The following is a 13,536-nucleotide window of genomic DNA, read 5'->3' as shown; positions in this document are numbered from 1 at the left end:
TGGTGGCAGCTGGTCCGCCCACTGGGGAGGGCCTCCCGCGCTGTCTGCCCTGGGGAGAAGAGGCTACAACTGCCTCCTCTGGGAAGCTCTGGTGCTGCGCCGGTGAAAGGACAGGGAGGAGGAGAGAGGACAGCTAGCAGGTTAGTAAGACTGGGTTTGTCTAGTAGGTCTCAGGCTTCCAGAAAATTCCGGAGGCCTAACTAAAGCATGACCTTCCAGCTATAAACAGGTAGAGCACTTAACTACTGAAGGCCTCTCCTTCCCCTTCCCAGCAAAGGTGAAATTTCCCGACCCTCAAAAGCTCTGGGAGAGCTGCTGAGGAAAGTAAGACTCTCATCCTCGCACTGAGGGGCCCATAGGCGCGGAATGCACCATTGATGAAGGTGCCCGAAGACCACAAGCTTGGGAAACACAAGGCACGCAGGGCATGGTGGTGACAAGAAAAAGGCTGGCCTTCCCCAGGAGGTTGTCTCCTCAGGCGAGGATAGCCCCCTGAGGGTCAAATCACCACCTCCTCGTGGGATAAAGGGCCACTATTATATTCGCTCCTCCTTTTCCACTTGACTGCTCTGCACGATAGGGCAAGGACGTGGAGAGTGGGCCCAGGTATGACAAGCCCACGGGGTCGGCAGGCAACAGACCTCAGGCTTCCAGCCCTGAAACAAAGCTACCAAAGCCCTTCTCCACCCTCCTGGGCTCCAGGCCTTCTGGAAAAGTGGAGCATATCTGGGGCACATGGTCTGACCAGCGGGTTACTCACAGGGACCCCTGCACAGAGAAGTGAGGGGTGAATGTCTGGGAAATCTGTGACAGTGCTGTCGTACCCCACAGGGCACTTGTAAAGGAGACGTTCCAACCTCGCAGGCCCAGCGTGTTTCCCGAAGAATTGCATTTGGTGGGTGGGTGGTGAATGAGCCAAGTGCAGCCACAGTTCAAGCAAGTGGAGAAGGACCTGGAGTCTGGAGCTAGAACCAGGGATGAGCCCTCCCTGTGTTACTCACTGGTCCTGTCCCTTGGGTTAAGTCACTTAACCCTTTGGGTTTTGGTTTTCTCATCTGCAAAGTGGGGTTCATAGATATAAAAGGTCTGGCGTGGAGAGGAGGGTCTATAAGCAGACCTTAAGCAGCCCCATTTCAAGAATACAGCTTTGTAAATGGAATTGATTGGTAGGAAAAAAAATGAGTTTTGTTAAGATTTAATTTGAAAATTTTATCTGAAAGACTGCCCCCCACCACCCATGGCCTGTGGATTAGGTGACAGGGAGGGAATCTGGGACAAAAGTCCCATCCAGGAGGGTACTTTGTAAAGCCCTGCAGGGACTGTCCCACAGGCAGAGGGGCGCAGCAGCCCCCGACCCCCTTCCCGGGGCCACTCCAGTGAATTCGGAGAGTCCCAAATGCCTTTTGCTCCTCCCTGCCTGTCTGTTTCTCAGTTTCTGCTCTGGACAGGACTTGGCGAATACTATTTGTTTTTTTTTTTTAGTTTGTTTGTTTGTTTTTTATATAAGACTTGAAATGCTGCCAGGAAACCAAAGGGAGCCGATAAGGACTAACCGCACACAAAACTCTATGAAATATTTAGTGTTTCGCATTATTTTAGGAGCTCCATAAAGCTTGCCATTTGCAATGTGGATGGAACTAGGTGTTATGCTAAGCGAAATAAGTCAATCAGAGAAAGATAATTATATGATCTCACTGATATGAGGAATTTGAGAAACAAGACAGAGGATCATAGGAAGGGAGGGAAAAATGAAACAGGATGAAACTAGAAAGGGAGACAAACCGTAAGAGACTCTTAATCTCAGGAAACTGAGGGTTGCTGGGGGGTTGCGGGGGAGGGATGGGGTGGCTGGGTGGTGGACACTGGGGAGGGTACGTGCTATGGTGAGTGCCATGAATTGTGTAAGACTGATGAATCACAGACCTGTGCCCCTACAAATCATACATTATATGTTAATTTAAAAGAAAAAAAAAAAAAGCAGCAGCTCCATAAAGGCATCCTACCTCCAGGCCCCTGGGGTTTCTAACAAACAACTTCATACCTAACTAAGCTCTAAAGCCATCACATACCCACAAGATAAATTAAGTGGCACATTTAGAAGGGGATTCTTGAAAAGGGGGGCCACTATCTGGAAGGATTACAATTCTGCTCAATCAAAACAGAACCAAACTGAATCCAGTACTGCAGTCTTAAGGGGCAGGGAGCAGGGACAGTATTGGAGGGCGGGGTGGCAGGAGGAGTAGGGAAGAATGTGGGCACATTTTCCAGGTATAATATGGGGGGGGGTCATTTCTCCAGTAATGAGAATGACCCACGATCCAAAGAGAGACCCAAACTATCTGTTCACCAGTTTTAAGCTTTTCTTTTTTTTAAACCCAGACTAAAACCAAACTAGTTCCTTACTGTGTTTCAAAACCAATCCAATAGAGTTTGCAAAAGAAACCCCCTAGAGCCATTTACTTAATATTTAACTAAAACTAAATTAAGAGATGCTACTTCAGAGAAACTGGGCAGCATCTCTGCCGCCTAATTCTGCTTCATTCAATGCAAGTTAGCGTGGGTTACAATCTGGCCAGTGTTGAATACTTTTCAAGACTCATTAATCTCAGGCAAGAACCAATTTAACGAGCAGGGCAATCTTTTGAAGTGAACGGTGGTAGTGGTTTAAACAGAGGATTAGGAGTTAATCACATTTAAAGTCATCTCTGGGCACTAAAATTGACTCTGGACGAGGGGAATGAATTACAGGGACTGGGCGGCCGTTCCCTCTTCTTCCTTACTCCCCTGTGGGACAGCCAGATGGCAGCCTGCCCACGTCCAGAGACAGGGCTCCATTCTGCCCACTGCGACAGGTTATCACAAAGTTTGCCTCTTAACCAACTGATGGGTAAGCTTTATAAAATATTACTCTAGACTCCACAGCCATTAGACACTGTCTAGATCATGGACACAGTGTAGGTGTAAATTTCAGGTCTTTGAACCACAGATATCAGCCAGCTAGTGTTCAGTAATCAGCATGTGAGCCACGTGAAATGCATCATTTCAAACTTCAGCACTCCGGTGCGAATATGACTGAAAAGACTAGGAACAGAAGGGCCTGGCAAAAAGAAATCTGTTCAGATTCCTTTTATATTCGCCAAGCAATTAAGCATTTTCCTTTAAAGTGTTCCTTCGATCCTGTTGAACACAAACAGCGGGCAGCCCAACAATTATTCGGCAATGGATTGGATATGGATGTCAACTGCACTAACACTGACGGGATTCACCGCAGAGACAAAATTAGTAAAGCCACATTAGCATTCGGTCCGCAAAAGAGAGGACATGGGTTTGGTTTTTGTTTTTTTAAATGTGATCTGGCCCAGCACTGGCTCTTTTGCTTCTTACTCCACACCATAGCTGAAGCTCTTCTAAGGGTCACACAGCAGACATACAAAGAGGACTCAGGACCGTGTTGTGTTGCAGGCCTCCGAGCATCGTCTAGCTGAGTCCTTCCATTTGAGAGCTAGGGGCGCTGCTGGCGGGAATCCTCACCTGCCTTGCACAGGTTTCACCGCAAGGATTATGGTTCAAGTCTTGATATTCTGACCTGGCCCGTGGCTCTGTGCCTCAATTAACTGTCTATCCCCACCCCAAAAGAGCTGTTCGGACCAAGTTTGGACTGGCACGAGATGGCTGGAATCATGAGACTTACTGAGCTGGGTCCGTTGGTCTTGAAAATCTAAAGGAAAGGACCATTGGGAGGTGACCAGCAGGCAACAGGAGGTGAAGCAGCAAGTACATGGGGTCCCAGCTTCATTGATCAGAGGACCACACTGTCCACAGGAGTCTGGCCCTGTGACATTCTGGCTCTCAGATTCCCTGGAATCTTACGCTAAGTCCCCCTTTTCCCGAGCAACTTTGAGTGGGTCTCTCTTTCTGGGAACCAAACAACACTACCTATAAACATCAGCCTGATGTTCCTTTCATGGTATTACAGGACCAGATCCTTCTGACCAGACCTCAGAGCTGAGGATGGAAGTGGAAGGAGCCCCCCCATCCTATCCCCCACATGCGGGCCTGGCTTCTAATCAGGGACGTCAGCAGAAGCCATGGATTCTTAGGAGAGAGATGAACTCTGCCTGAAAACATTCAGAAGCAGCCATCAGAAAAACTGTCAGAATAGTTTGGATAAGGTAATAATTTCTTAAAATAGTCATACTTAAGTAAGAATGGTGGGGAACAGATTTTTTGATGTTAGGAAAAAATCTGCAAATTTTCTCATGTGCAAACGTGCTGTGTTTACAAATGAGAGGAATGTTTACAAGTAGAAAAAAAGGCAAGGAAAAACTCGAGACAAATTTTAACTTTACTGGAGTTCAGGCATCAGGAACCAGGTTTTCTAAGGGCCGGTCACTGGAGTAAGCTATTTATGGCCAGAGAAACTATTAGTCAGAAAGATTAGGTGCCTGAAATTAGGAATCCCAAATTCAAATGCCTGAAAGGGGCCAGTGTGGTCACAAAGGGTAAGACAACAGGGAGTGGTGAGGTCTGTGCCCAAACTGAATACCCAGTAGGAAAGCACTGAAATTCAATTTTTGTAAAAGATTTATTTATTTTAGAGGGTGGTGGAGGGGCAGAGGGAGAGAGACAGAGAATCCTCAAACAGACTCACTGCTAAGCATGGAGCCCAGACATGGGCCTCAATCCCAGGACCCTGAGATCATGACCTGAGCCAAAATCAAGTCAGACACTTAACCAAAGGAACCGGTGTTGTTCAGTTTTAAAGGACTTTAAGTCACTACTAATGACACCATAAATTTAAATACCATTTCTCAAAGTCGCAAACTTCTAAAAATCTTATTTGTAAAGATACATGGTCTCTGATCCATGGAAAAAAATCAATAGCTCAGTATCATTTTTATAACTGATGAAAAATCCATTTAAAATCTAAAGCCTCTCTTTAAAAAACACACACACACACAGACTCAAAAGGCAGAATAACAATTCACAGTGGAGTTCATACAAATGGTTAATAAAAATCTGAAAAATGCTTTCATCTTCACTAAAACTATATGAAATGAAAATTAACTGAGATAACATTTTTTTTCCATTGGTGAAATTAGCAGTGATTTAAAAATAAGAATGCACGGGACACCTGGGTGGCTCAGTTGGTTAAGCAGCTGCCTTCGGCTCAGGTCATGATCCTAGCGTCCTGGGATCGAGTCCCACATCGGGCTCCAGGGAGCCTGCTTCTCCCTCTGCCTCTGCCTGCCATTCTGTATGCCTGTGTTCGCTCTCTCCCTCTCTCTCTGACAAATAAATTAATAAAATCTTAAAAAAAAAAAAAAGAATGCACAAAGTTTATGAGGAAATGTCAAAAGGGGTACTCACACACGATGGGGGTGCTTGATACCAAACTATTTCTAGGAAAATAATTTAGCAACAGAGCTCAACGATTCTATAAACTCTGTGTGTCAGAAGTTTTGCTCCCTTAGGAATAAACCAAATGTTTCCTAGTGGATGTAACTGAATCTCATTTTGGTTTGGTTAGGACAAAGTCAAAGACAAATTTGCGGCTCAACTTTGAATCAGTAAGCTACATTTCATTTCAGACTAGGCCTTTATCTCCTAATTTATCCATATTTCCCCTAATTTTGCTTTTCCCATTTTACTTGCATCTCATTTTGAATGCCAAGAGATATCTTAAAAGAGCAGCATAGAAATAAGTAACATAAGAGCAGACAAAAAGGCGCTTCCCAAGGATGAACTGTGGTATTGATATCTGCACTGCTATTTTACTAAATGGAGAATAACTTGACTTAGCAGAAAGTGAGATTTTGCCTCACGTTACAAAGCCAACCACCATGCAGATTCAATGAAATGGTCTCTCATCTTTTTGAGAACAGCAATACTGTTTTAAAGCCTTTATTTTTTGGTAGGGGTGTCACCACACCAAAGTGGAAGACAAGAGTTGGGACAGTCACTCTGGATAGTGACTCTTCCTAAAGCACGGTCTACCACGTCTTTTCATGAGAATCTAGGTCAATAACCATTCACAGTCATCTCTGCTCCGTGAAATCCAATGGTGGAATCCAATGCCAGGTTAAATACCCTGGTAAGTGACAGAAGAGGGAAATGATGACTTGACAGATGTCTTTTAGCTAACTAAAAAGGCTCGCTTGTCTAAATTTTCTGGGATGAAATACTTTGACTTGTCAAGAAAGTTACATAAAAGACACTTAGATAAAATACAGAGTTCATAAATGTCAGATGGGCAAACCTGAAACACAATCATAGCAAATATGCAATAGAAGGTAACTTTGGGGGGCACCTGGTTAGCTTAGCTGGTAGAACAAACAACTCTTGATCTTGGGGTTGTAAGTTTGAGCCCCAGGTTCTATGTGGAGATAACTTAAAAATAAATCTTAAAAAAAAAAAGGGTAACTTTGGGCAAGTGATTTTAATGCTTAAAGCCTTGGTTTTAACACCTCTTAAAAAAAATATTAAAAAAAAAAAGAGGAGAAGCTCTTCATGTCATTTAGCTCTGTTCTAGGAACTGACAGCAGCAGCTGCCTCCAGCCCACGAGGCCCTGGATGCCAGGATCAAGTCCACTCAAGCCAATGTGATCACGGGTGAGTTATTCAGTCTTTCTAGATACCAGTTTCTGATCTGTAAAATGGGCTGGCAAGCACCACCTCTCAGGATCACAGGCAGGGTTAAAGGAAGTAAAAATACGAAGGCGTCGTCTCACGGAAGGCATAAGTTGTAGAACGACGCTGATGCACTCAATGTAGGCTATGGCTCAGTATTATTTGAAGCATTACTCTCCTGATCTATAAAATGATGAAAATGATACTCATCCATTGTTATGAAATCAAATAAGATAAACAACACAGATGCCAGTAAAAGCAATAGAAGATGTACTGTGTGGGGGGGTGGGGGTGGGGGGATAGTCAGGATTGCGACGAGGAAGTGCTTACTAGAACCATAAATTCTGCTAAGCTACCTCAGATGGTATGAGTCACCCCCGTGATAACAAGTAACTTTTTAATGCAATAAGACCTGTTGGGATTCCATCCAAGGAAAACCGTGGAACGGACAGAAAATCTCACAAGAGGTTTAGTGCTCCTGAACACAGTTGCCTTTTCAAGCCTCTTAAATGAGAGAAGATGTTTAATGCTAGGAGGCTTCGCACTCTGCCCCGTGTCATTGGCGTGGCTGCAACCTCACTCCCTAAAGACCCATGTCTCTTCTGCCAGAGAGGCTGCCTCAGAGGAAGCTCCTTCCCCGGGGAGGGCCTCACTGTGCTCCATCCTGCCGTCCCTCCCAACCTCCCCCACTCCCACCAAACCCACCAGGGACTCCCCTTCCCTTCCTGCCTTCCTCCCAGAGCCAAACCAAGCATCTTTTATTATCTCTGCAACAGGCACAGAGCTCCCTCCTCCCCACCTTCCAACGTACCTTTCCATCTAAGTCTCTGGGCTGCTCTCTCTCTCTCCCCCTCGCCCCTCTTGTCTCCCCCCTCCTACCTCTCCCCCTCCACCTTTGCTTGTCCCTGTCCCTCACTGTTCTCGTTTATCTCCTCAAATGGCCTCCACTGTCTGCACAAAGACCTACTAGGAATTCACTGCTTCGAGGATCCGACTGACCACACAGGACGTGGAACCTCGAGCCTGGTGGCCTGTGGACCTGAGCGCACAAGCCATTTTTTTAAAAGCAAGGAACAGGTCACCAAAGCACAAGACAATCTACTACTCAAAGGTTGCTCTTTTCCTTTCTCAGGAAAAGATCTGATCTACTCACTCTCTGACAAAAGACTGGTAATTCCACCTCACACAGGAAATCCTTCGGGCACTTTGAAAGGAAGACTTGTGACAACCAAACGACAATCAGAGAGTCCCCTGACTACCATCCGGTGTAAAGTTTCTCTCAGCTGCTCAGGAAAAACGGACCACTCTCGGTGGGGGAGACAGCAGGCCTCGAGCCGATGGCATACGTGAACAATTATAAAAGGATTTAACATCATCTGCCTCCCTCAACCACCATAGAAGTTGGAAAACTGATATATAGTCATATGCACACACATATAGAAAGTAAATGAATGGGAGGAAACTCAAGCACCCAGTGCCTTTGCTGCATTTCAGAAATGCTCCCTGCCCCCATGCGCGCTCCTTGCCTTCCCAGTGGAGCCGGGACGGCCCTGCTCTGCAGGTCTCGGAGGGACAGCAGAAAGAGACACGCACGACTGATGACACCACCTTTCGCCTTTTGCAAGAAGCCTATGCTTTTGCAGAGTCTCAGGTCATACTCGCGCTTACAGGAGCTAGATTTCAGAAGAGGACTGCTTGGGAGACAGGGATGGGGAAAGGAACCAGTGGCTTGTCGGTTTAGAGAGAAAAGGAGAAAAAAAAAAGTCGGGAAGAATTTGGGGCCAAATAATCATAACTATAAGCCCTGGAGACCTTAGTGGTTAAAGCTCTAGGCTAGAGGCTTCAAACCAGTCCTCGTACATGTGGACTTCAAGGATTCTTTGTTCAGCTGACGCATAATGTTTTAAAGATGTATGCCTACATTTAAAAAATGGGAGGCTTCCCACGAAAAACAAATCTAACAGCTCCAGCCCAGTTGCTTCAGGGCCGTCACAGGTGGAACTGAGAGGTGGCTGCTCCCCAGTGCCCCTAGTGGCCACACCGTGACTCTCACTGACACCCCCCACTCCCTCTACGACCCCTAACCATCCCCACCACCCTCCCCACCCAGGACTTCACCCCTTGATTTCCCTTCCCCTGTCCTAAAGGACATGTGACGTTATGGTTTCTGTCTGAGGCCCCTAGAACTTGGTCTACAAATGAGAAAAATAAAGCCCAGAGTGGTGGAGTCATTTCTTTAAGATCACACAGCTTTTCAGAGCAGAGCTGTGCAAGAGCCCAGATCCCTTCACACAGCCAAGTGTTCCTGAACCCCCGTTTTCAGCACAGAATCTTGAGTTATGGAAACAGCCATGCTGGCAGCCTCGCTCTGATGTGCCCCTGCCCAGAGAAGCCATCTGACCTCTGAACTGGCTGACCATTAAAACTCCTTCGCCTTCACAGATGAGTTGCTAAGCATTACCACATTCAAGCAGCGATGGGTAGCGTCCTCCCACATGCCAGGCCCCTACTTCTAAGCTTCTAAGACCACTTGGAATGATCAGTCAACAGCTTCTAGTTTCGGTTTTGGGTCAGATTGTACTAAAATTGGCCTCTTGAGGGGATGCATTTTTATGCCCCTACATGGGTTCTCAGAAACATCCTTTCTTCTCTGCACCTCACATCTTTGCTCTTCTGGGTTTGTTCCCACAAACAGAGGTGTGCGCCAGTGTACACGCATCACAGGTTTGTCTGGTTTTTGCAAACAAAACAAGTTATGTTCATAGCTTTTAAATATTTCCAAAGTAAACCATATAAAAATTTAACTCTAAGTGATTTAAAAAAAAAAAAAAAAGAAGAACAACAACAACACATATGCAAAGTACTTGAATTCCAAAGCAGGTGGTTGTTGTAGGCGGCGTCGTGGTTAGTAGGTAATAAGCATACTTACAACCCATATGATGATCAGTCTTCTGGATAAATAAGGATCAATGTTCCAGTGAGTGAATGGAAGAAATGTGATGTAGAAGACTTCTTGACCCAGAGCAGCAGAAAATCGGAATAGGTAATAGTAGAAATAATTCTTCACAATGTACTTCTGTACATAAGCCTAAAAGACAAAAGTTAGAAGACTCTGAGTTCCTCCAACATGACACTGTAGGGCAAGTTTTTAAAAAACTTCTGTGTAAAACTCATGGGCTCTGAATTGCCAGGGTGCTTCCATGATGTAATTACAGTAGCATTGCTATCCGTGTTCTCAACCCTGATACAGAAGAGGTTAGTTCTTCATAAAATTAAGTAGCATCATGACAGGCTATCAGCAAAAGGCACGCCAAGCCTCAATCTTGTCTCCTTTGTATATACAGAAGGCAAATGCTGTGAAGACACTTTCTGGGTTTAGGATTATAGCAGGTAGAATAACATAGCCAAATATTTCCCCATCCTAAGGGATCTGTGAACTTGCTGCCTTATGTGGCCAAAAGGACTTGGCAGGTGTAATTAACGTTGTTGAGATAGAGAGATAACATTCTCTTTGGGCTCAGTGTGACCACAAGGATTCTCGCAAAATGGGAGAGGGAGGCAGGAAGGTCAAGGAGAGGGTGATCTGAAAATGGGGAGAGGGCCAACGGGCAAGGGAGGCAGGGCACCCCTGAAAGCTGGAAAAAAGAAAGGGAAGATTCTCCCCTTGAGGCTCCGAAAGCTATGAAGCCTCGGTGATGCCTTGGTTTTGTCTGAATATGAACCATTTTGGACCTTGGACCTCCATAGCTGAAAAAGATACATTTGTGTTGCTTTGAGCCACTGAGCGAGTGGTGGCCTGACAGAGAACTGCAGCAGTCACGGATAACGAACACGGGGACTTTGGAAACATCACTCACCAGTGAATATTTCTAGTTTACCTTTTTTTTTTTTTAATTTGAGAGAGAGACCCAGTGGAGGGAGAGGGAGAAACAGACTCCCCAGTGAGCAGGGAACCAGACTTGGGGCTTGATCCCAGGACTTGAGCCGATGGCAGATGCTTAACTGACTGAGCCACTGGGGCGCCCCTTGGGTTTACCTTTTAAATGGGATTAGTACAGTCAACCCAGTGGAGGGATGGTATAAGAAACACATCAAGAACAGGGTCTGCTAAAATGCAAACCTATTTTCAACCATTCCTTTCCTCCCTCTTATCCTGGCAGCAGGCAGGGGGGAAAAAAAAGACTTAAGGGGGTTAAAACAGGAATATGCAATCTATTTTAAACTGTGACAAATGTCCTTAAATTATGGTAGATTAGTAATGAGTTAACAAACAAAAACATGGTCACCCTGTTAAATCAATCTAAAAAATAGAGTTTTCATGCTGCTTTTTATGGTAGTCATAAACTTTATAAAAATTAAATCAAAGCAAAATGTCAAGGATGAAAATAGGGAGAAGATGCAGACCTATGGCAGGGAATGGTGTAAAGGGACTTTTGTAGGTCTGCATTTTGGCTCTGCTTTGTTTTACACCAAGTCCGAGGGGCTCGAATCCTGGGGGAATTCAGAGAGTAAGTTGCATATGCATTTATTCTGCAAACACTCATTCTGTGCCTACTGCAACTGAGAACCTGTGCGTGCCAAGGATATTCAGATGAGCCAGGCACAGTGCCTGGCTTCCAGGCGCTCTTGTGTGTGTTGGGGGGGGCGGGTACCAGAGAGTACTGTTTGGGGGAATGAAGTTTTAAAGGACCAATATGGTATTTGAGGCTTTGAAAAAAAGCCAAGATTACTTTTATATTTAAGGAACAAAAAAAAATGACCTTGGAAATTGCATGAATATTAACTGTACTTGACACTGTTGGCTGCCTGCCAAGTATGCATTCCTGTCTTCTAAAAGGTTCCCAATTTTATTCCAACATCTCCACCTCCCTCCCACCCCCTGAGTCCTGTGACTCAGGGGGAAGTTGACACTGCTCTTAGCTCCAGTCATGAGAAGTTCAAGGCTTTGGCCTCAAGCCAAGAAGTGCATGGCACAACCCAGAAGAAAGTCACTGGTCAGGGGCAAGCACACGCTTTTAGCTAAACACTGCATGTCTCTTCAGGGACAAAATTTACTTCTAAGTAAATTCAAGTTAGGATGGCGACAGATCCATCCTAAATAGGGAAGACAATAATGCCCACAATGAATGAAATAAGGAAGCATACAGAGTTTCATCTCTCTGCCAAGATATTAGGGCTGGATTTGCAGAACAAGAACCAATAAAATAAAATTGTGACAAATAAATGACAAGCTCCTTCCCCTTTCTGATAGGAGGACTTAATCCAGCGGCTTCTGGTTTTTAAGAGTACATCCTACAGGCCTGTCCTTGAGACAAAACCTGTAAAAACCCCATATTGAACATACAACGAAACATAAAGATTCGTTATTTTAATCCACCAACTACCAGTATACCCAGGAATCTGTCCTGCCTTGAAGCTTTACAGGGAGGAATTTCCCAGACTCTGAAAAGGGTCAAACTCCTCCCTTGTGTCATTTCATGATACCTAAAGGTTATAGGACATTATCAACACTCAGCAACGACCATTTCCCTACCCCAGAGAGCTCTACCTGACACCAAGTTCAGTACCTTAATCCTGGTAAATAACTGGAAGACTGTCAGGGAAGACAGCAAATCACTTTCGTGTGACATACTACTAATTAACATCTTTGGACTTGCTGTTTACAATCTCTGAGGAATTCTCTTCTTTAAAGGAGAGTTAGATATTCTTTAAATCTTCTTAGGAACAGAAGAAGCAAAAGTGAAACTAAAAATATCAGCGCATATATAGGACACCCGAAGGAGTTTTTAGATAACATCTCTGAATATGTAATTAAGTAGTAGCAGGAGAGCCAATATCGGTCTCCAAATTCTTGGGAATTAGATGAACCTAAATAAAAGAGTTCTTGTCTTTTCCGAACCAGAATCTACATTTCCCTTGTAGGAAATCTCAGTGTAGGACTTCAGTATATCTTTGGACATAACAAGAATGCCAGTGCCTGTGTTGGTCTCAGTGGGAACAATTAGAGGGAGCGGAAACAGGGAATGGTAGATAAAACCAATGGCAGAGAGGAGCAGAGTTGAAGCTGGGAGAAGGGAAACCAGGTCCCAGGACTCTCCTCGATTTCTGGAGAACCAGCCACACGCCAGGGCTGACACGCCAGGCTGTGGGCAGCGTCTCTGGACCACGAACCCAAGAGGCAGGAATTAGCAGCTAGTTTTTACACAAAAGATCATAAAGGCATTGGATATTTAGGTGGGTGGAGACCTACGCGTAGAAATCCACTATTTCTCAGTAAGCTGCTCATCTGTCACAAAGTCAAATGAAGATGTTTCTAGTCAACAGGGAGGATAAGGCAGAAAGGACCACATACCCATTATTACTAGTGGCAAACGTCCTGGACATTCCTATTTGCATGTTTTGTTTATTGCTTTAGTTTTCGGGAACTTAGAAAACAAAAAGTGTTTCCATAGGTGAAAACAATTTTTCCTTTCAGGGCATAATTTTCTCTAACGTAGGCTCCCAAGATGGGGCTGTTGGGAACGGCCTTTGGGTGGAGAACAGCTGCTGTGTTTTGCTGCTGCGTGTTCTCAGCAAGGCTGCTTTCAAGGCATAAATAAATCAGAAGGAAGGGGAACCACACGGGGTGACTGCAGGCTCTTAGGGAAAGGGCACACAGGTACAGGATTTCTGGACTTGGCTCTCCCCGCGCCCCACCCGCCCTCCACCCCTGAACACCTTGAACGGTGTTTGGTTTTCCAAATACACTCTGAGGAGTCCTACACAAAAAGGAAATCCAGCCAGGTCAGCACCGCTGGATGCAGTGAGGGCTGACCCAGACAGGAGAGGAGCGACTGACCGTGGAGTGGGCCTGGCAGCTGGCCCAGCCTTTGAGCTTTCAGAGGAATACAAGGAATTGCTTTTAGC

The 13,536-nt window shown here is 45.3% G+C and overlaps 1 protein-coding gene across 1 annotated transcript in view; it reads right to left on the bottom strand.

Moving 5' to 3' along the window:
• The window catches only part of SGPP2 (sphingosine-1-phosphate phosphatase 2), a 110,994-nt gene that overhangs the window by 56,545 nt on the left and 40,913 nt on the right, over positions 1-13,536 (bottom strand). The window contains exon 2 of the mRNA XM_044241690.1: positions 9,560-9,718. Coding sequence (XP_044097625.1) covers positions 9,560-9,718 — 159 coding nt within the window. The remainder of the gene's footprint in view (positions 1-9,559; positions 9,719-13,536) is intronic.

Source organism: Neovison vison, chromosome 3, assembly GCF_020171115.1.
Source record: "Neovison vison isolate M4711 chromosome 3, ASM_NN_V1, whole genome shotgun sequence".
In the NCBI taxonomy this organism is placed as follows: Eukaryota; Metazoa; Chordata; class Mammalia; order Carnivora; family Mustelidae; genus Neogale; species Neogale vison.
Note: the sequence above shows the minus strand (reverse complement) of the source record. Positions and strands in the feature narration are given on the sequence as shown.